Source organism: Hippichthys cyanospilos, chromosome 4 (genome assembly GCF_059441005.1).
Source record: "Hippichthys cyanospilos isolate Australia breed blue-spotted pipefish chromosome 4, RoL_Hcya_1.0, whole genome shotgun sequence".
Classification (NCBI taxonomy): Eukaryota; Metazoa; Chordata; class Actinopteri; order Syngnathiformes; family Syngnathidae; genus Hippichthys; species Hippichthys cyanospilos.
The window spans coordinates 21,667,158-21,691,129 of NC_142372.1; the positions used below are offsets into that span (position 1 = coordinate 21,667,158).

At 40.7% G+C, this 23,972-nt stretch overlaps 1 protein-coding gene across 2 annotated transcripts in view; it reads left to right on the forward strand.

Annotated features, from left to right (window-relative positions):
* The window catches only part of apba2b (amyloid beta precursor protein binding family A member 2b), a 46,129-nt gene that overhangs the window by 15,040 nt on the left and 7,117 nt on the right, over positions 1-23,972 (forward strand). For both annotated transcript variants that reach the window (XM_088413566.1, XM_088413567.1), the window contains exons 2-6: positions 10,164-10,635; positions 14,848-15,911; positions 17,619-17,699; positions 18,995-19,034; positions 19,440-19,585. In XM_088413566.1, the coding sequence (XP_088269692.1) occupies positions 10,179-10,635; positions 14,848-15,911; positions 17,619-17,699; positions 18,995-19,034; positions 19,440-19,585 (1,788 nt within the window). In that variant the 5' untranslated portion in view covers positions 10,164-10,178. The remainder of the gene's footprint in view (positions 1-10,163; positions 10,636-14,847; positions 15,912-17,618; positions 17,700-18,994; positions 19,035-19,439; positions 19,586-23,972) is intronic.

Genomic DNA, 23,972 nt, shown 5'->3' on the forward strand with positions numbered 1-23,972 from the left:
TATATATGTTTTTTTTTTCTTTTAATAACTTAATGTTCTGTCCTTACTCGGCTTCCATGTAGGCAGACAGACGTCGCATTGATTTGGCTATGCCAAACAAGGCACACATCCGTAGCGGTTAATAGATCAACTGAATCAGTTTCAAGAGACTCAAATTATTTCACGGACCCCCTGCAGTAAGGCCATGGACTCCCGGGGTTCCACGGACCCCACTTTGAGAACCACTGATCTAGATGCCTTACATTCTGGCCACCTCTGATTCCTCCCTCGTCTGAAAACATGCTTGGTAGGTGTATGTACCCTTTTGAATTGTCCTTTGGTCTGATTAGGCTGCATGCATGGTTGTTTGTCCCTGTCTTCAGGGTAGCCCCTGCCTACTGCAAATGGGATAGGCACCAGCGAGGGTAAGCGGCTGTAGAAAATGGATGGATGGATGCCTTACATATACACAATTGTATTTGCTCACCTGCTGAGCGACAATTTTTGGGGAATTTGGGGATCAGTGTGACGTTAGTAAACCCTTGGCAGCTAGAGCAGCTGGCAGCTATAACAGCTTTTAAAGTCTAAAATGTTTTACTATTCCTCCAGACCAGTGCGTTTCAATGAGATTTTGCCAAGCCCCCCCATAGGAAAAACAAAACTTTTGGCCCCCCGAAAACAACCAGGTGCATCAAAGTGCCTGAAACCTTAAAAAAAATGAAATAAAAAGATGAAAATTCTTATTTTATTGCAATTACACATCGCATGACAAAAACAAAGCCTTTTCCCTGGGGTTATCCACACCACCATTAATATAAATCCATATGACTCCATTTTAGAGAACACGTGTGGTTAAATTGAGACATCCCCCAAATTACTGCCTTGATTGTAATGAAGAACTTAATTCAAGAAACATATCGGTTCCTGATTGACGAGAAGTAAAACCACAGAAGAGTGCTCAGGAGCATTGGGAGCTTCTCAACACTCATCTTTTATTAATTTGCAACAACATTCTTCCTTCTTGAGAGGAAAAAATTAATAGTTTTCACACATCCTGACACTGCATCAAAACCTTCATAACTATAATCACTTGAATACCATCCATCATCAACCATCACATTTCAGCTACTTGCCGGCATCTTACATGGTTGGTGTTTATTTTGCCCGCTGTAATATTGTAGTGAACCAAAGCAGCATAGTTTGTTCTATAGTATAACTCACCCATCAGTGGCTAATACAGAGAGTTTTGTTCAATTCTTTCCATTCTTTGTATCGGAAAATATTTTGCATTTCAATTGAAAGACTACCTAGCTCACAGCTCAAAGTCTTCTTAAGTCTTAAACCATTTACTATAAATACAGATGATAGCAGTGTATCACAAAAACAAACTTGTCTCTCTGGTCTTTATCAATATTTTCACAGGTTGTTATGCATTCTATTTACACCGGTCTGTGTGTGTCAGTGCTTACCTAGCATATACATATATCTCAGACATAAATGATGCAATGGTCCATGGTGTGGCTTTAGAGCGGAGTGACAGTGATGTGATGTAAGAAGATTCAAATGACAGATCCAATAATCCTGATTTTCGTCATCACAGGATTGGCTCGGTTGTTGGCTTAGTTTGTTGAGACAGACCTCATGAGGTCATTCACGTCCTCATCCAATGTCCTTTCTATCCCGTATGACCTCTGGACCCATCCCGTGGGAATGTGAAATTAGTACTCCGCACACCATGTTGACTGAGGCTTTCTATCTGTTGGCTGGCATTTTGGTCATTGATTTATTTCTCCTCGGTATTGACCTTTGGCTAGATAAATAAGACACAATATTTTCCTCAATGGGCACTTTAGATTTACGAATGGAAAATAAGTTTCGTCAGGGGCTGAAGTATAATTTAAAATGGCTAGAGGGTAAAAATAGTATGACTTGTATATTAGTATGAGTTGAGCCCAAAAGGCGAAGCACTCGATGAAGTGATTGATCAGGACTGTAGGACCATAGGAGACGACTGTCATCTTTGGTCACGAGCTGCAGGGCATGACCAAAAGGACGACATGTATACCTGACGGCTGATCGAGCTTCCTCCACAGGCTGTCCGAGCTAGGCTGAGAAGTTTGATCATCCAGGAGGATCTCAAAGTTGACCTGCTGCCTCTCTGCATTGAGAGGAGCTAGTTGAGGTGGCTTGGGCATATGGTTAGAATGCCTCCTGGACGCCTCTAGTGAGGTGTTTTGGGGATGCTCCACCGAGAAGAGGCCCTGACGATAACCCAGGACACGCTGGAGACATAATGTCTCTTGGCTGGCCTGGGAACACCCGGGGATCCTCTCAGAAGAGCAGGATGAAGTGGCTGTGAAGAGTGTTTGTGCTTCCCTGTGGAAGCGCCTCACCCCCGCAACCCAACTCCAGATAAAGTGGTAGATGGTGGATGGATGGATGGATGGATGAATGAATCGTTTTCTCCAAGCTAACATCTGGAAAGACTTCCTAACATACATTTATATCTCATATCATGGGACACTCCGCAGCCAAATTCGCAAGAGGTGTGAAACTCCTTGTCAGTTTTACACAACATGACAAAACACATGGATTTTGATATTTATATGCAGTAGATAGCAGTTAATTTGACATTTAAAAGAAAAACACCCTGAAACCCCAACTAATACGTGGAGTACTGCTTTCCAAATATGTGTTTTATATGTAGGTATGCTGGGCAGATTTCAGTCTCCTTTTCTGGCTGTGTTTCCCTTGGGTTCAGTAAAGCATGAAGGATGCGGGAGGTGTTGCAACTCCTGCTTAATCTGACACTGCTTCACAACGATTGATGTGACAGATTCGCACATGGACACACACACATCGCCCTTGCTGTGCACTGGGATGCAACAGCAAGAGACATTGGTTGATATGAGCACACACTGCCAAACAGGTCTAAATTCATAATAGATTTGTACTATATAGTCAATAGGGATCGCCAAATTGTGATTTAATCATGATCTTGATTTCACCTTCTAAAGATCTTAGGTGAACTTGAAATGTTGCTCACATTGTGAAGGTACCCTGTATCCACCATGTTTTTGTGCGGAAAGCATGTTATGTGTATGTGATTCTGGCCTCTTTAAATGTGTTTTAAATGTGTTTTATGACAGTTGAGTTTATTGGAAAATTAAACAAACAGCAAAAACAATTACATGCATGGTATATTTAAATAGAAGACTTGATTGGTTTTAAAAACATTGACAGGCTAAAGCTAAAGCTAAGGTAAAAACCTATTGACGTGCTAATGGGGTAATTAGCATTGACCTCCTTGGAATGATATTCTTTCATATGACGAATATTCAAAAACGTCATACACATATTGTCATTTCAATCCACATTGTGGAACGCTACGGTGCAAAATATGATACCTTAGGTTCCATGTTAGTCCAATAAGCCCCAGGACTTTTGCAAATAACAATATAAAACAAAGACAAAATAAATTAGATCAAGATACTCAGCAAACTGCTTTTTTACGGTTTAAACAAGTGCAAAGCTGTGGATGCACCTGAATGGGAGTGCAAGAGACCTGTATTTCACATCATATTCACAAGGTTTTATAGTGGCCAAAAGAATTTAGTGTTCAGATAAAACATATTCAACATGCAGGAATGAATAGGCATGAAGCCATGATATATCAATAAATAATATTTTTTGTTTCAAACTGTGTTTTCAATAAACCAAAATAATCATGATTATTATTTTTACCATCATCAACCAGCCTAAATATTCAGTACATACACATTGATAAGGAAAATGTCAACAGCATTGGACAGGACTGATAAACAACAGCAAACCTCTTTGTGTCCGTCTGTCATTTGTATCGTGTTGCTCCTCTCGGTGCCTGTCTGTACAATTACTCTTCTCTGTGTCAGCTGGCCAGTGGTGATAGGGACACAAACAAAAGCACTATTTGTATTCATGCCACATTTGAGGATGAGAAGACATCCACAGGTTTGATTTTAGAGTGACATCATTATAATGCAAAGAGGACTAAAATGTTTTAGAGAATTATTTATGAGGCAAACCTGCGAAGCCGGAGGGAACCTACGAGCTGTGCTATGAATTTTATCTTGTGCCATTAGTTGCAGCTACAGTCCATTGATACCTCGGATTTGAATTGCGTTTATTGAATCAGTTTTTCTTTTTTTACCTTCATAGTTATCAAAGGGCCAGTGAAAACTATAATATTTATTTTAGGTGCCCATCACCAATCCATATGTCGGGGGCAACTGTTCCCGCTATCTCACAACAAAACATGAACTTTTTTTTTTTGCCTTTTGCATAAAATGTTGGAACATGTGTTATCTTTAAATTCGATGAATGTTATTGGCATATTTCATGAGATAACGTCAACTTGAAAGACTGTGAGATAAAACCTAGTTCTAATAGTGTCGTCTGACATACGCTTGGGAAGTTTTTCTGATAGTGTATTGTCCTGTCAAAATAGCAGAGTTGGGAAACTTATATTTTTTTTGCTGGTCCAACATTCATCAGAGCTCCGCCCCTGTCATTGTTGGTTTGTCATTTTCTCAAGCCAGACAAAATTGCAATCTCTTCGTCCGTTTTTTTGTCCAACCTTCCACCACCACTAGAGGGTGACATATTTTTTCTGTAGAGTATAACACACCATCATGTTTATTACAGGGGGGGCGAGAGTGCAATTAACAATCACATCCATTGGATGGCATTATCATGTTTACATGACTGAAATCGTAGCTGTCTGTTCTCATTTATAATTGCCCGCCCTACAACTATGGATGACAGTTTCATTAACATTTGTCTAAATTTGTCGCATACACTAAAACTGAAACGCATTGCTGATGCTGAATTCACACACACACACACACACACACGCACACACACAAAATATTTAATTATGGAATTAAAAAACTCATATCTTGCATTTCCTTGCCAAGAGCCAATCCGCGAAAAGATGCAAATGTGGTCTGCATTCATTGGTTACTTGAAACACATCCCAGAATGGTCTTATCAGCAAGAAATGAAACCAGGACTAAGACAGGGAGCAACTACAAATACGTCTCCTGTAAAGTCTGTTTTGTAATAGCTATGAATGACAAGCAGTGAACTGAATCATCCCAGTTTATTTCCTCAACTGGACATACAGTATATCTCCACTGCTTAGTGGTACTGTAAAGTGACTATTGTCATATTTACTGCGGGCTGATTGCAACAAAGTCAGTTGAATCATATTACAGTAAGCAAAAAGGGTTGTGGACACCCGATGGACACATGACCTAATGTCTATCCCAACGGATTACAACGATGGGTGAAAATTGCAATACCGACATTTTTAATTCGCCGTTTTTCTGCATTCCTGTCATTTGTTGGTCTGACAGTAAAACGGGTGTCCGTCAGTGACGGACTGACAGACAGTCCATCAGTGCTGGCAAAGTGCCCACCCCTGCAATATAGAATCGGAAGGTTAATAGCCATTAACTCAAGGCCAGCGGTATCCGCAGTTTTAAACGGCTGCCATTCTGGATTGAAAAGACCTCAACAAGGTACAGAAACGGGAGGCTATGCATCTGTGCTTGATTATAAAATGACAATGAATGAGAAATTCTCATTGAGAATAGCACGCCAGTTCGAGGGATGCGTTTTAGAGAGGCCTCAGTAAGCTATAAAAAGACCTACAAGATTTAGTGGAGCCTACTCTCAAGTAATTTAACCTATGAGCATGCACCAGGATTTTTGTGACTATTCAACAACAAGTGCCAAGAGTACCAAATCCTCAGCTGTCCAGATAAAATTTTGTGTTTATAACAACAAGGTTGAAAAAAGGAAACAAAGAGAATGAATTAAATGTTTGAATAATTTAAAATCTTTAGCTGATCACTTGCTAATAGCCATTGGAGTTTAATATACCATGGTTGTACGACAATGCCAGCGGCTTTGTTTTTATTGCCGCCCTAACTAAATTCCATTTTTGTCCATGTTGAGTTTCCTTGCCAGAGATTCAACAATAACTAAATGTCCATGCTTAGGTGTGTATAGGCTCCTTTGTCACTTTTTTGTAAATAGTGTGGATGATGCATCCATACACATAAAAAGTTCCAAGTGTCCAAACTTGTGAAAAAAGTTTATATCAGCATAATGACTCTATTTGAATGCAAAATGTTCACTCTCTAGAAGGGTCTTTTTGATAATTGGCTTAGATCCGTCTATGTGAGGATGCAAAAACAAAACAAGAAAACAGAAGTTGCTGTGGAAACGGTCAAGGGTGTAGTTGTGCTTGAGGTAGCAAAATGAACGTTGGCAGGCGCAATGAGAGGGAAGCGTCCAAAGGGTTTCTGTGGTCCTGTGCCATTCCTGCTGCTAACCAACTCTGCCTTCCTCCTCTTCCTGTCTCCTGCAACGCTTCGTTGTTGTCGTCTTGAAAGTGAGTGGGAGGCTTTAGTGAGAACAAATACTGAATCTCAATGAGACTGTTGGGGAGAAACTCCTTTTTGAATGTCGTCTGGTTCTGTTAGTGATCCTCTTCTCAGGGTACAAGCCAAAAAGAACGTAAGAATATAAACTGTAGATTTTGTGGCTGTATTTTTTATCATGTCAAGCTATACTTGGAACAAACACAATATTGCTTATGTCAAACAAATTAGACCTACTGTAACTATCATGCTACGATGATGGAAAGGGGGTAGGGCTCTGAGAAATGTCAGACCAGCAAAAAAATGTGAATTGCCCACCTCTGCTATCATGCTATGCCAAACACATGCTCTGTGCAGGTTTCTGCATGCCAAACAGTGTGTTGACTGTAAACGTACATGTCTCGGGGACTCCTCGGACATCGTACTAGAACGGGGGCTAGTAGCCGACCAAACATGACGACAGTGAAACTGAGTTTACACTCAGAATTCCAATTCATTCCAAGTGCATTTCTTGTAACAATGCTCTTTTTTTCATCCTCACCATACTCCCTCTTCTGTGTGTTCTCACTCGTATGTGAGGTTCACTGGTAGAAGTACTTTCCTCGACAGTCAACAGCTTAAACAAGACTGTCAAGACAATCAGTCTGTCAGCTCGCTGGCACGCCTACAAGACACGTGATTGGCTCCGGGTGTGACATTGACTAGTGAGGGTAGGACTGGATTATAACTCCTGGGCTGGGGTGAATTTCTGCCCTGAACTCCTGCCCTTATCAAGGTATAACAGTATGGTTACTGTACTGTAGGAGGTTTAATAATTAAAGATTCATGTAAAAATGTTGTGCTGAAGTAATCTTTGTCGCAAATACGTAAAGTATAATTACTTGTCACATTTTAAAAATTCTGCTAACCAAATATGCATACATGAAAATTCCTGTTTGGGATCATACTTCACAGATTTCACTTTGCGCTGGGGGGTTTTCTGTCCACATTATCAGCAAAAAACAGGGGATATGTATATAAAATGGTACCGTATATAATACATGGAGGTACCTCAACAACGGACAAAGTTATAGCAATTTAAACATTGCTCGTTTGAAATCCCTACTTTTGAAAAATACACATTTTAAATGTTGACATTTGTAAACAGTTACAGCGTGACAGGTGGCCAGCATCTTTGTGAATTTTTGGAATTTTTGTCTGGTCATGTTGATGAATTACAATTATTTCTGGTAAAGCGTTTCAGCTTGCGGAACACCAAACAAACTCAAACCAAACAACCAAACAAACAACAAATTGTTGCAGCCAAATGCACATATTCACCACTTTAACATTTTCTACGGTAGGACTTTGTAACGAGTAAATTAAAATGTGTTGCTGAAGGTGAAGTTGAAGTTCCATAATAGGGCCATTTTAGTCAAGTTAATAATCTGGATTGAGCTAACTGTACATGCACCAATCATTTGCTTCCATCTGGCATCAATGATCGAGACAATAATCAAGCACGCGTATATCCTGTTTTAGAGAATGATGAACCTGTGCTGCCAAAAACTCAGAGGTTCTTCAACGGCTGCTCTTTTTTTAGAATGAAACCATGGGGCAATTTTGCGCAGCTTTATCGAGATCTATTTTTCATGTTTCAGTTGAAATTAGAGTTTGTAAACTGAAAGGAAGAAACAGAAATCAATAGCTTCCCAGTCCCATCCCCACCCTACTCCACAATTTTGTTAAAAGCTTTGGTCAGAAATGGGTGACTGTGTCTGTCCCAATGAGTCCTGTTCTCATTTACAAGAGTGATTGGAGGTCATTCCTAGAATTCAAGCAGAGACGTTAGTATTCCCAACACCCTTTCTATGGTTAGCCATCTGCTGCTTTCTGCGGTTTTCTCACTTTCTCTTTCACTCTCTCAACCTTGAATAAATACAATGCAAACATGAATCTGCCAAACAAGGGAAGTGTTTGATGATAATTTAAAGCTTCATCTCACTCTAGCTAAAGCATTTTGTGGCAGACAGAAATATGTTCACCGGAGATGATAGCGCGGCTCTATTGTTCCCCGGCTGCCGCTCAAAGCAGACAATTGGGATTTTGTTTCTGGGCTAGTTTCCCAGCTAGTATTTGATGTCCATTTGTAGCATTTTTTTTTACTGATTAAAAATAAATATACATTTTAATAATAAATGAATATATAAATAAATCATTAACTACGTATATCCACACATTTAGGTGCGATGCAGTCAGTCAGATAAAGTGACATTCTATTAAAAACAAGTCAAGTTGATTTGTATTGCTCTGAATCACGGCTGTCTCAAAGGCCTTCGAAAACTCAAAAATCCCATTTGGGGAAAATAAGAAACCTTCAGAAGTCTCCCCATCAGGCTCAACAGGTTGCGCTAGATTCTGAGCGCTAAAAAATAACACATTGTGCTGTATTAGGCAGTGCAAAGATGCCTTGACAGCAGATGACAAACAAACAAAGCCTCAAAACAAAAGAATAATAACAATTTGACATGGGAGGAATTAAGCAGGTGATTGTTAAACATGAGTGGATATATTTGGAATCTATAAAATATATAACTCCCTATATACTGCATTGAGTGAACCCAAAACTTGAGTTAACGTTAAATCCCGCTTGTTCATCACATGGCAATAGTTTTAGAAAATGTAATTATGTGTGAATTGTCCTAAATCCACTGAAAATGGTAATTTATTCAAAACAACAATTTTAAAGTAATTTTTCAATTGCAAGTCATTAAATATGAAGATGTAAAAACAAAATGCTGCTTCAATAGGACAAACCCATGCCAAAATCCAAGAGCTTCTCAATGTTGGAATCCAACAAAGAGGAGGTCAAAGGGGAGCTTTCCCCACCCCTGAGATGCAGTTGCCCGTAGTTACTGATCCCGACTCTCTGTTAAGGAGGGGCTGTGCTTCAACAAGCGGATGTTAGAAAATAATATCGAGAAACAGGGCGGGTGGAGTCAGTGAGGTGCATGCTGTGTAGCGGCTGGTGGGGGGAAGGGAGGAGCAAGGAAAGGCCGAAGGGAGGGAACACTGGGCCGTTGTTAACACCAGGGCTATTGTACACCACATCTCATTTCAGGACTTCAGGTAAGAGGTTCATTTGGTTTAGGTTTTCTTGGTTTAGCATGCTATGGGCTTTTACAGTGCTGTCTTAGTCAGTAAATTATTTGTTCAGTCGTCATTTGGTTGTCTTCTTGTTCACATTTAGTCGACTCTCAAGTAAGTCCAGCTTTGTAATAATGAATGAGTGTCTATGAACTACACAGCAGCTAATCAGTCATGTCGCTGATGTCCACACGCGGTATTGGTTCGGGTGAGAATTGTTGCAGAGTTGTTTTTGTGTAGCTACTTGTTCGTACTTCAGTGTCAGCTGTTTGAGCTGTATGGCGCACAGCCAATTAATTCTTATAATCACTAATGATTGGAATTATAGTGGAGGGCCGAAATGTGGAAAGCTGTCAAATGGATGCTGACAACGGATGATAGGGCACCGAAGGGTGTGTCAGACAACTGAAAAATGGCTGGTGACAAAAATAATGTTTGCTCATAAAGAGTCATAGTAATTTGCCCGCATGGACTTAGTTCCAATATGATTTTTTTTTTTTTCCACAACCTTAACTTGCATGTGTCCCTCCTCGAAAAGCAACCAAAATGTGATATTTGGCTTGATTTTTCTGACGCGTACTTGTGGAATTTGCTCAATTCTTTGTATCTGTCTGTCTGTTTGTTGCTTAGGAGCAAACCATAACAATGCATGGACTTAAACCACCAAACATGGCTCAAAGGAAGAGGCCAGGGAGCCACAGCGAGGCCAGCTCCTGTCCCACAGCTCATCATACAGAATCATGTGATTTGAACACCGTTCATCCTCGGCAGCGGCCAACCCGCTACCCCAAGGAATCGCATGTGCCCAAGCCGCTTCCCCGTACCTGTAAAGCACGATATTCCTCTCTCAAGTGTGAGGATGAGGTTCCTAGCCATCCAGAAGTGGATGTGGATGCAGATGTAGAACTGAAGCAATACAACAATCAACCAAATGTCCAATTAGAGGAGCAGAGACCTGCGACACCCTCAACGCCTGAACATAAACATGAGCAAGATAACCACAACCAAGCAGACTTTCATGATGGAGCTGACAGCCTGGATGATGATTCTTGCTCTGACTACATTAACAACACTTCAGAGGATGAGGAAGACTATGATGATGGTGAGTGATTTCATCACTGAGTATAAAAAGGGATTTAACCATCATCAAGTCAGTCACGTTTTTTTTTTACTCCTTCTTGGTCTGTCTGACATCAGATTACACTGTTTAGGTATTCATAAGGATTTACATAATTTGGAGGAAACCAGTGTAAAAAGAAAAAAAAAATGATTGTCTACTATAGATACATGGTTTGGGTCAAACATTTCTGCAATCTGTCTGCTTACTTCACATGACTTCTGGTTTAAATCATTTTCATTCCATTAAACCAAATAACCTGCTTTGAGGCATGCCATTCTTAAGAGCAAGTATTGCAGCATACAACTAAAATTTCTCCCAGTACTGGTACCAAGTATTATGTTACGGATACTTAGCATTATATCAAGGTATCTACTCTTGCGACCGTGGTTGATACAAATATCGCCTGCTCTCTCATGCCATTATGTTAGGAAAATAGTTCTGAGGTATAGAGGTATTTCTTTAACTTATGTCATTATTTAGTGGTCGTGGAAGAAAATATTTTGTCTCAAATGCATTGGTGGTATCAGGATTGGTGACTACTTGAGTTGAATACTTGAACTGGTTCAGAAAAAAAAATGGTTTCAACCATCCCTATTTACAGTGATGGGAAAATGTACACAGATTGTTTACTTGAATAAAACTAAAGCAACCCATGTAAAAACTGACTTGAGTAAAAGTAAAACTGCTGATCCAAACATCTACTCAAGTTAAAGTTAAAGTACAGGCTTTGAAAAGTACTTTAAAGTATAATAAAAAGTAAAAAGTGTTTTTTTTTTGCAATCCAAATATCACAATTCTAATTGGTTTCCTCTATGCTGTTAAGATAAATATTGTCAGTTATGTTCAAAAAGGGGTGGCTCTGTGGAAGAGTGGTTAGCATGCCCGTCTCACAGATCCGAGTTCCAAGTTCAAATCCAGTTCGCTCCGGTCTTCCGGTTTGCATGTTCTTCCCGAGCCCACAAGGGTTCCCTTGGCGCTCCGGCTTCCTCCCACACTCCACAAAGATGCACGGAAGGTGGATTGGACACTCTAAATTGTCCTTAGGTGTATTTATGAGTGTGAATGGTCGTTCATAACTGTGTGCCCTGTGAGTGACTGAAAAATACTTCTAAGAGTACAAAGTATAGGCAATTTTTACTTAAGTGCAGTAACAAAGTATTTGCACTTCTTTACTTCCCATCACTGCCTATTTAATACTTAAATCTGACCTGTATGCCTGGTGCGAATGTACTGCACGTTAGTACCTCGTCCCGATGTAAATCCAAGAGATAATTATGACATTGAACCTCTGTTTATCTCTGGTCACGTTGGTCTTCTCTGGGCCCTCCGGACTCCTCCCACATTCCAAAAACATGCATGGTAGGTGTATTGGACACTCCAAATTACCCTTGGATGCCATTGTGACTGTGAATGGTTGTTTGTTTCTGTGTGCCCTGCAATTGGCCGGCAACCAGTTCAAGGTGTCCCCCGCATACTGCCCATAGACAGCTGGGATAGGCCACCAGCAAGCCTGCAAACCTTGTGAGGATAAGCGGCTAAAGTAAATGTATGGGATGGATGAATTTTATTACATTTCTTAGCAACGGAGATCACACTCTCTCTGGAATAGTTTTCTGAATAAAAGCAAGCAAGGAGATTCGAGAATGGAAGTCTATTATGATCTCCTCGGACCGAAAGCGCAGAATCAGCAAGGAACTCTTCGAAATGCATCAGTGAAGGAAAATAACACATTCGGGAGGGGCTCTCAAACATTTTGAAGTCAGGGACCCCTTTTAGAAAGCAGATTTTCCAAGGAACCGAATTGCAAATGTTTGCGGAAACAAAACAAAAAAAATCATTTAAGCCAAACATAAGTACCGTTTTTATTCAGCACCATATTCAATTTGACAACAAGTACAGTATATTTGTTACTTTTCAGTTGTACTGAAGTTTAGAAAATAAAAATTGCAAATTGCACGCCTGCTTATAAAAGAAAAACAGGTCTATTTCCCCACAAAAGGTTGCTGAAATCCTTTAATCAAACACAGCATTGAGTCAAAAACGGTCAAAAACAGCAAATGCCACTTTAGCTTTGCTGCCTTCATCACAAAACCCATTTTAACAAATTTAAAATTTATGCCATTTTAAAAAATATATTCAACTACTTGAATTTGTTGAAGAGGAATGAATACTTTCACAATTGAATAAAAAATTAAATTAAATTAACACAAACATGTATATTGTCAGGAAAAACCGTGAGTGAGCGAGGGAGGACCCCAACCCGACGCACAGGTGAATGTAATGAAGTCCATTTATTCACAAAAAGCGCACGCCAAGCATGGAACAAATGGAGCCAAAAGGACAAAGTACAACAGAAATCACAAAGTACAAAATAAAGTGAAACAAAACGTGTCCAAAAAAGGGTGTGAGGCAATCGGGGTCCACAGGAGAGCGACTGAAACAGTACAACAAAAACACATGAAAGGGTAGAAAACCAGAGGAGCAAAGTACCATCCAAAATACACACGAGGCAGGCAAAACGTGAACCGGGACCACGGGTTTCACAAGACTGCAGAGGAGCTTGGCAAAGGTATAACCCGCCATCGCTCTCCTGCCGTGCCTGGCCTTAAAAAGCCTATGATGGAAATGTGCCACAGGTGTGCGGCCGGTGGCCCCGCCCCCTCGTTGCTGCAGGAGGACCCCGCCTAAAAAGCTGGGAACATGACATATTCTTTCAATAATAAGCCAATGTTCTGCCCTTCCTAAATGTTACAATTCTAGGTAGAGAGCGCACCATCAATGCACTATCAACAGCGGCCAGAGGCGGCGCTAAAACAATGACGAATCCAAACAAGGCAAAAATCTGTAACTGTTAAAATATCAACTAAATCAAGTCCAAAACACCTACATTATTTCACAGACCCCCTACAGTCAGGCCGCGGACCCCCGGTAGGCCGCCGATCCCACTTTGAGATCCACTGGATTAGGATGCAAAATTAGCACTGTAACATGGTTACAATCTCCAAAAAATGGAATTTCCTTCACACGGGCTTTCATGTGTCCTTTTTTCCCATTTCATAACCTGTACCAAGAACAACTTTCTTTTTTTTTTGTTGTTGTTGTTGTTGTTAGGGTGTGTGAAGGGAGGGGAAAGGAACGTATGTGTGCGCATGTACGTGCATGTGCGTGTGATTCGCTAGTTGCAATCCTTATCCCATGCTAATAGTGGGCGTTCACTTCATACAAACATACAGTACGTTGTATAAAGAATATTTTTGTCCTCATTAGAATGTTTGGATGTGGTGTAGTCCAAAATTAATTGATATTGATGGAGCTACTTTAATATTATGGCATTGACTGACTAGATTTTTAACAGGTAACAAGAAATTGAATCAAAAGACATTTTTAAAGAGTCTCTCCCAATCTTGCGTATATACTTTAATGTGATCATTTATAGATACATAGATCAACACGACTTCATTTTACATTTATTTTGTCTTGTAATTGTTTTTCTTTTTTTAATGTTTTAGATCAGAATGCCTCAAATTGATACATTTCAGTATGAAATATTTAAAATGTTCCTCTGTTGGAGCATCCCCCCGGACTCAGATACATTTTACCTTTGTTACTCCTGAGTGGTTTTCATGCCTGAAATGCACAAGATGTGACGTCATAAAAATATTTGATGGTGAACTCCATTATTATTGGCATGTACTGTTTGCTTTAATGCCTTCATTTTACACTTAAATTTTGTGTTTTAAAATACAGTATTTTCTTGTTTGGCTAAGAAAAAGTAGTTTGTGTGCACTCCACTGCATTGCAAAATTTAGGTTAAGTGACTGCAGTCATTTAAGCATAAAATGAACATCAGTCAATTTTTTTTCTCTTTCATCCCTGGTCACAGATCAATTTAGTGCATGCATTGTAACAAAAATAATACTGTAGCATTTTAATACCGCATAAAGGATGGAAAGCTTTGTTCAAATGAGTGTAAATGACGATAAAGACGATAGAAAAGAAATGGCAAGGTAAACATTTTCGATCATTATGGTGTGTGCCTGTCTATTAGTTGTCCCATGATTTTGATTCAAAATACAAATATACAGCCTTGGCAGAGTGCTTTGAGTAGGGCTTTTGTAGTTCCTTCGAGTCCCCTGTTTTATTAATCACTATGGATAATGAAGCATACATGTGTGTGATCATGAACCCTTCCAGGTCTGGCAGAGGAGGATGAAGGCGTTACATACTACATCCGGTACTGCCCCGAGGATGAGAGCTACATGGACTGCAGCAGCCACGGAGACTGCAAACACGCTCACGAGCCAGCCCATATGATAGAGCAAGGTGAAGGCCACGCCGAGTGCCAAGAGGCAGTTGAAGGTTGGGCTGAAGAAGGAGAGGCAGAGCGAGAGGCTAGAGAAGAGGAGTGGGTGGAAGATGAAGAAGAAGAAGAAGAAGAAGAAGAAAGAGCAGCCAAAGAAGAATGGAGAGAAGACGAAGAAGGCATGACAGAGGCATGGAGGGAAGGAGATGAAGAGGGTGACGAGGAGTGGAGGGAGGAGGGTTCAGGCAGGCAAGAACCGTGGACTGGTAGTGAAAGGCACACGGTGGAAGAGTGGGCTGAGGGTGAGGGAGAAGTGCGCTGTGAGGTGGTGGAGCAAGATCCAGATGAGCAGATATACAATGGCCGGCCAGAACCAATTTTGGACCATAACCATCACAATCTCCACCAACAGCAACCTGCCATGCAGGAATCCCTACGAACGCCTCGGCCCGGCGAGGAGGACGAGGAAGACGAGGACGATGCAGAAAGCGAGGAGTACTGCCCAAACGAGGAAGCAGATGAAGAAGCAGATGAACACGAGAGACATGAAAGGTCCTACACAGGAGACTACTATGCCCCGGAGGACAATGGGAACTCTGTGCACGTCTCCCCCTTCCGAGGCCGGAAGGTTTTAGTTGTGGAGGGGGAGACGGGCGAGGAAGCGGAAGAGGACATCGACCAGATAGTCGCTGAGATAAAGATGAGTATGAGCATGGGGAGCCTAAGTAGCGGCACTGATCAAAGTCCGGAAGAATTGGTGCAGGACCCGCCCACCGGTGACTACCTTCACACCAAGCCCAACGCCGCCACCTATTCGATAGCTCGCCACCACCATGACAGCAGACCCAAGTCCCTCAACCTGCCTTCTGTGCATCATAACAACCCTGACCTCCAGAGGGGCCTCAAGATCCAACCGCATTCCCCAGAAGATCGTCAGAGATGGCAACAGGAGCAGGTGAGCTAAACCTAGCAACAGCTTCCCTCGGGGCTTATCACCTCAGACACATATAATAAAAACATTCTGCCCGGTTTAAGAGAATTTGGAGAAGCTTGGGCAATTTGAAGGACGAGCACATTTGAACATCGCGTTGATTGGAACTACCCTTTGATTTAGCCGTACTTCGAGTATTGAGGCAAACGTACAAAATGTAAGAGGTTATGAACGAAAGCACAACAGCAATGCATATATATTCAGTAGGTGCACAGAAATGATATTTGTAATCCATCTTTTTGATAGCTGGCTGGCACAGACTCTTGCCTTGGAGTATAATAGAAGAGATAGTGGCCACGAGCGAGTCTGTGAGTTTACAGAGGAAATGTTTCTCATTTCTTCCCAGAAAATATGTGTTTTCTTCTCCCTCCCCCCATCGTCTTTGATTTTTCTTTGTTCTTGTGTGCTGCACTTACAAAGTGGAATAAATGCACATACAAAACATATTCATACACTGCAGACACACACAAACATCCTTCACAGATGCTTCCTCACTAAATCAGATGGCGAACAGATAAGTTTTAATGTTGTTAAAATGCACATCTGCTCTACCATGTGTACGTGTGCTTGCATGTTTACTGTGTGGGTGCTCATTTGTAGACCAGAAGTGGGTCACACAATTTAGCAAAAGTGCACAGCTACTGGTTACAAGGCACAAACACAAACACTTATTTTCCAACACAATGCCCTTGTTTGTAGTTGGTCTTTTTTTTTTTTTTTAAATATGGATTTAATACATTGAATACAATTATGCATGTTCGTTGAAAATAGAGTAATTTGCTGCGATATTCCTTATAAGTCAAGCCAAGCATATAGGTCTTAGATGGACATACGCTTTATATGATTATATAGAAAGCAACATATTCAACCAAAAAAGGGAGATTGGCAGCTTGTAAGACACAAAGTGAACAAAAGTATGCTTTTACAAAATATTACAGACGCAAGTGTGTTTTGTACAGGGTTTTTGGAACATATACAGTTTTCTGGAGTGACATAGTTTTTAGCATCACATCCCGCAGAATAATACAAATCTCATTAACTGCTGTTTGCACAACTGGGTTAGAGAACACACTGAATACTAATCGGGTCTTTAAGCTCTCATTTTGCGAAGAAGGGCACTAATGTCACATATGTAGTGATGAGTTTCAGCTCCATTTGCTCAACAACATTGCCTGTTGCGTTGAATGTCACATTTCTACTTTTCCGCTCTGCCCTCCCAGTGAGGTGCAGCTTTAATGGCGAGAGGCTCTTATTTTGTGCCGGCAATGGTAGAATGTTAATAAGCGGTTGTGCATGGCGAGATACAGTGCGTGTATCCCGGGGAGTAAGAATAATCCCCTCCGTGTGTGCTTGTGTGCTGGCTGACCTGCTTATAACCGTGAATTTGCTGGGAGCTCGGGCGAAATTCAAATAAATGAAGGGCAAGTGAAAGACAGCATAATCGTGAATCTTTTTTTTTTCCAATCCAAACAATTTGGTATTTTTTTTTTTATTTGAAGAAAATGTGCTATATTTTCTTGGAGAGTTTAACCAGTGCTATTAAAGGTCTAACTTTTTTCACCAATGTCTTTTGCAGGTCCAAATGCTTCCTCGCAATCTTCCTGGCTACTGTTACGATAACCTCTTCTATACTCATTTTTTGATGCCTGTTTGTTTACGTTGATTTGCCAGGTGAACAATGGTGCAGAGCAGCCCAGAAAACAGCAGCGCTCTGATCTGAACGTTCCCTTGGAGAACAACAACATACCAGATGTAAGATTCACACCCTGCTGCTGTGATCTCTGACAGCTTTGCACATTTTGTCAAATTGTCAAGTCCACTTAAAAACTACAGATATTGCTCTTTTGAAGTTCCAATTGATGAGAGCGACTGCGTACGAGAATCCTTTTGTAGGTACACGTCAGCATGTCCTGCACTTATGTATTTGTTGGAGACTCGTTTTATGAAAGCTGCTTTTCTTTCAGATAAGAGCCAGCGGTAGTTTTGTGCAAATATGTTCCACATGCTGCTTTTGTCCTTGGTAGTCATCAGTGAGCAAGTTGCATCCCGTAGGAATAAACCGAAGAATAATCATGTCACAGCTCACTGCCAGATAACGTTTCTTATGTTTATCTAGCTTCCACAGAAATGTGTGCAGGAATAATTGCATATTCTTACACTCCCTACACTCGAGCACAATGCAGCTGGACCAGCATTTACTGTATCACTTTTTGGTGAATGCGTGAACATGAATAAATCCAAGTATGCGGAGTGTCTCTTCATTGCAAAGAACACATCAATGGCGGGTTACAGATGTATGTCACGCAACCAACTGCACCCGTCAACAAACGTGATCTCTCGTCATCTGCTATAAACACGTTTTCTGTCCTAACTCAAGCTGTGTTCATGTAAAATGCAAAACTCTACATTAAACAAAATAGTAGTAAAACTCAGCAGCCCAAAAGTCATGCAAATGGATACAATACTCAACTGCTGATTTACCAAGTGTCACGTTTCCCCAATGTCCTCCATTTCATGCAATAATTACATTGCTGAGGGATAATTATACTCAACTACCAAAAGTATAGCAAATTTTCACCATCACTCCAGCGTTTTTTTCTTGTTTTTGTTTTTTTTTTTTTTTTTTTTCAAAAACAGCACATCCATGTCAGTTACAAACACACATCACACAAAGCAACTGCACATGTCAATTGACCTGGATTCAGAGGACCCCGGAGCCATCTCAGATGCCTTACTTAACTTGGCACATACACGTACCATATAATGCATCATATATGGGTAGGGATGGTAGATGTCACTAACATATGAGATTGCCCGGAGTGTAACATGAACCCATCATTGTCCGACAGCCACACTACCACGGGTCCCGCACTTATAGCAAAACCCTTCATGGTCATGGTAGAGTTGAGGATTAAATCAGAAGAGTAGAACTTGTGACATGAGGCAGCCATGCTACACTCCACAACCATTCACAAAATTGCAGCCTGTGCTTAAAATTTCAATATATATATGACATCGTAACAATGTTCTACATTTTTGTTTTCTAGACTACCAAAAAAGTCGCCTCGTTCCCCAGCTTCGTTGATGGTAAGTTCATCTGCTTGTACACCTGCTGTATGCTCAAAATAAAGCAGTCGCATGGCGAAGCTTTGAGCTCCACCACTTGGGTGGGCTCCTTCTGCGCTCTTCCCATGCCTGCTGACAGATGTTAGGCCAAGTGATGGGTGAGGGACTCAGTCGCCTGTCTGCTTCCTGGGACTGTGACAGTGCAACATTTTTCAGAGTGGCTGCTTTGTCCACATCTAGTACATATCACAGACAGATTAATCTCAACCCAGGCTTCCTCACACATCATGCCGCTGTGATTGCTCACACAATCTGTTACTGTTCCATCGCTGTGGTGCTTGGCTCTGTTTCACCATACCCACACCAAACCCTTGCACTCCCTCCTGTTGACTAGCTATTAATACTCCTCCTTTCTCCCTGGTGTAGTTCCTGGACCCTGCGAACCAGAAGATCTGATTGATGGAATAATCTTTGCTGCTAACTACCTGGGCTCCACTCAGCTGTTGTCTGAGAGAAACCCTTCCAAGAACATCCGCATGATGCAAGCTCAGGAGGCCGTCAGCAGGGTTAAGGTACTAAACACCAGAATACAATTTTGTTAACGTGCTAAACAATGATACACAGCATTGCTATATTCTGTATTTGGCCAGTGTAGCAATGCATAGGCTTCACTCATTCTAAATAGTATGATGGTAGCCCCTGGCCAACAAAACTGTACGTAGAATTGAGAATCACCAGTATTTTGATGTCATTGTCTATTTACGCGATGACACTGCCTGACACTTGTGTAGTTTCTCATGCTTCAAATACTCCCAAAAACCTGTGTGCAACAGGGTAATTGAAAACAAGTGTCTCATGATTGGGTATGAAAGAAACATCCTGGAAAGGTCCAGCTGTTCACAAGTAAGGATGGGGCAAGGGTCACAACCAAGTGGAACTCATGAAAAGATTCAGACATTCAGGAGAAAGACTGAAAAGACAGCATGTCTGTGACCTTTCCTCAGGCGGCAGTGCATTAAAAAACTGCTTCATTGTGAGAGGGGATACTGCCGCATGGGCCACAGGAACACAATTGTCAGTTGACAAAGATTGCCGCTACATCTATTGTTACTATTACTACCTAACCCTACCAATACATCTTCAACGTTTACCATGCAAAGTGAACGACTGGCCGTGAGCTCATCTGAGACGGGCTGATGCAAAGTCTTCTAGTCGGCATGTTAATTATCGTGGGGTGAAATCTTGACTTGTGTTTGTGTGACTCTGTGATCAGCAAAATAGTTCTGTGATCGTATGAGGGGGTGTTAGTGGCCATGGCATGAGTAACTCGCACACCGGTGAAGGCACCATTAAACCTGAAAACTACATAACGGTTTTGGAGTAACACAAGCTGCTCTCCCAACAACACCTTTGTTTTCACTGCTTAGTTTAGTAAGAAAATACCCAGGCACATTCTGCAATTGTTGCAACAGCTTTGCTTTGTCGTAAAAGCTTCATTTTTAAGGAGTGTGAATACTAGATAGGCCAGCCCGCAATCCAAGCCTATCGACTATTGGAAGTATTGGATTTCTCCGTGTACAATTAGAGTTTTTTTCCTCATTTTCAGCCACCATATTGGAGGTCGACCTGTGTTTGAGTAACATTAATTTGAATGCGTAATAAGTAATATGTCATTTATTTACAAGGCTTAAAATGATTTTATATATATATATATATATATATATATATATATATATATATATATATATATATATATATACAGTCGGCCCCCGGCTTACGAGCACCCTGATTTACGAACAATTCACCTTACGAGCGTGGATCAGGGAGATTTTTGTCCTCCGCTTACGAACAAATCTCTCGCCTTACGAGCAATTCGACATGCCGGCCATTGAGTATGTGGAAATGTTCTCGTTTATTTGCGTCAATTAAATCAACAGTAGCGACATCATCAATCATCAGTAGATACTTGTGGCAGTAACGTGAACGCTATTGCTCTTACAACGTCACACTAACTGTCTCACGGTGTCTAAATATATTACCATTTAAGTGTAGTGTTTGTACAGCTAAAGGGAAAAACAGCTGACATGAAATTAAATGTGCCGATTGCAGGACAAAGAATTGTCATTGGTTTAAATGTGTGTGTTTTTTTTAAATTAATTGTCAATACATTCCAACCGTTTAAAAAAAAAAGTGCGAATAATTATCAGTCAGTCACGGAGATGCGAATATGCTATTGGTCGATTAAGGTCACCCGGTCTCACTCACGGAGATGCTATTGGCCGGCGTCACACGTCAATCACAGAAATGCCGATATGCTATTGGCCGAACGCCTTTATCTAGCTTGATGGGACAAGATGGAAGGAAGGAGAGAAAATTAGTGAAAAACGGAATGTTGTGAAGACTTTGCAAACTTTATCTGTTAGACATAGCTTCTAAAATTACTAGCAGCAGTAAAGAAAGAAATAAGAGGATGATGTTTCTGCGTGATTTGCACCCTGACTGAAAGAGTTACTGTAACACTGTAAGACCAATAGCATATCTATCGCCGTATTAACTTTTGAGCGTTACACTCTGCCCCCCTCTGCTTACACCCAGCTCAAGTCTCGTCGTTTCAAAGGTAAAAGCTATTTATTCATTGTAATTATCATGTAATGCAAGTGTACAGCAGATTATGTCACTCAATTTTAATATATGTATGCAGTGTGTCGTTTTTACCTAAGGCTTCGGCGCGCGTTGCACGCATTCACGAATTAACATGGGTTTGGATTGCCCGCTATACGAGCAATTCGAGATACGAGCGTAGCCGCTGAACGGATTAAGTTCGTAACCCGGGGGCCCACTGTATATATATATATATATATATATATATATATATATATATATATATATATATATATATATATATATATATATATATATATATATATATTCGACATAGTATGCATGCTTTTTAGCGCAATTGCACTTTTATCAAACGCCACATCATTGCCTCTTGGTTGCATGGATCATTTTTCTGGCGGAATTTGACCCATTATAAAAAGAAAAAGGTGGCTTGACAAAAAAGCAAGAGCTGTGACAAGGCGCACACATGGATGTTAGCAAGTGTGGGGAGAAACACAGCGAGGAGCAACAGATCCACAGATGCTCACCTGGGTGAAGAAGAGACCTCCATTTCAAACAAATTAGACTGGTACGAAGATCACTACCCATTGAAGACTAACAAGGGTGTTTGTGCAAGTAACGAGCAGGAAGGAGAGAATGTCCGGGCTTTGCGTGTCAGGGAGTAATGATGACTTTTGGGACTTTTCGACAAATTCATATTCAGCTGTGTCAACGACAATAAAATATTGAAAGTTCAAAACGTTTAACTGTTGGAACATTAGTTTCAGCATTTGCGTCTACGCGCTCCCACATTACCGCACACGTGTCTCGTTTTAATCCCACCTCCTGCCCCCATAAAATATACGATGAAAAAATGCATCTAAAAGCCGTAAGATCATCATTTTAATAACACACACGATGTGTTTTGATTGGACAGCCATGGTATGTGTAACCACTAAAGTCAGGGGTAGACTTATGGTTGCGTTTTTGTAAAATTCACCCAAATTCAAGTAAAAAAAGGGGGGGTTGACTTATACATGAGGTCGACTTGTACACAGAGAAATATGGTAATATGGCGCGTTATAAATTGTATTCAGTTGAATGTAGGATGAACCAGAGTTGCACATCGTTATATTGTGTTTTTAACTTACATTCTATGCAAGGTTCCGATCTCATTGGAATTGGGGTCTGTGTTTGTATTTTCAACAGGCATACTTTTCAATAATCTAATCCACGTAATACACTCAAGAGTTTGTATTTGTGCCACACTCAGCTTAAAGAACTAAATCAAGTGTAAATTGTACCAAAGCCTTTGTAGGTTATTTATGCAGCTCTTTTCTGCATGGTACTTACCATTTGATGTAATATTTATGTGGCTTTATCCTCACTCACTCCCTCCTGCTGTCTGTCTCCTCCCTGCTCAGCTTCCCCAAAGCAGAGATCTGTGGAAAGAGCAAATCATGACGTGTACAAAAAAAGAGAGCAAACAACAGAAACCAAAAAAAGCTTTCTTCTTGAATGTTACTGTGCTGATACAGATGTGTTAGATGAATCCTGGGCAAAAGTCCAGCCACAGAAAATTGTGGGCACTGGTTGCTGCTGAAAAGAGTGACCACGTCATTTTTAGCCAGTGTTTATTGATAGCAAAAGTTGATTTCAGGCCCTATTCCTGTCAAATGTCATCACATGAGTTGTGAATGTAAACCAAGGATAAAATCAACTACGTTGATTTAAAAAAAAAAAAGTAAATCAGCTTCCAACTTTAGCAAACCAGTTCAACACCAAAGATGGTGACCCAATCCTGCAGGTAGTTTTTTTCAATGCAGCCCAATTGAGCAAGAAGAACCTAATTGAAATACTGTTTTCATGCATTCCAGTCTCTTTGGGATTATTTCATGTGGAGGGGTGCCTCTATCGAGCAATTATTGAACCAACTTTTAATGTAGCCTTTTTTTTTTTTAATAACTCATGTATTCAGATTTACAATTTATTTTGCTTCCTTGTTTTTCAAATACTGTACAGTGTTAATCAGTAACAAGGCAATCATTACACTCAGTAATTGCTGTTTTAAGTCATATTTGATAACCAAAATGCAGGTGCTTTTGCTACGACACACATACACCCACGCACACACGTAATCACACACACACACACACATAAACAACAATGTCCACACGCTCGCGCAAACACATGCACGCACACACATGCACACATAAACAACAACTTTTCAGAGAAATGTAATATCGCAGCTGTTTTTGGTTTGGGGTTTTGCTGTCTTACCTATTATTTACCTATTTTATTTGCTTTCCCCCTGTTTTTTGTGCTCCCATATCCGCTGACCTTGTCTCGTCCAAATTC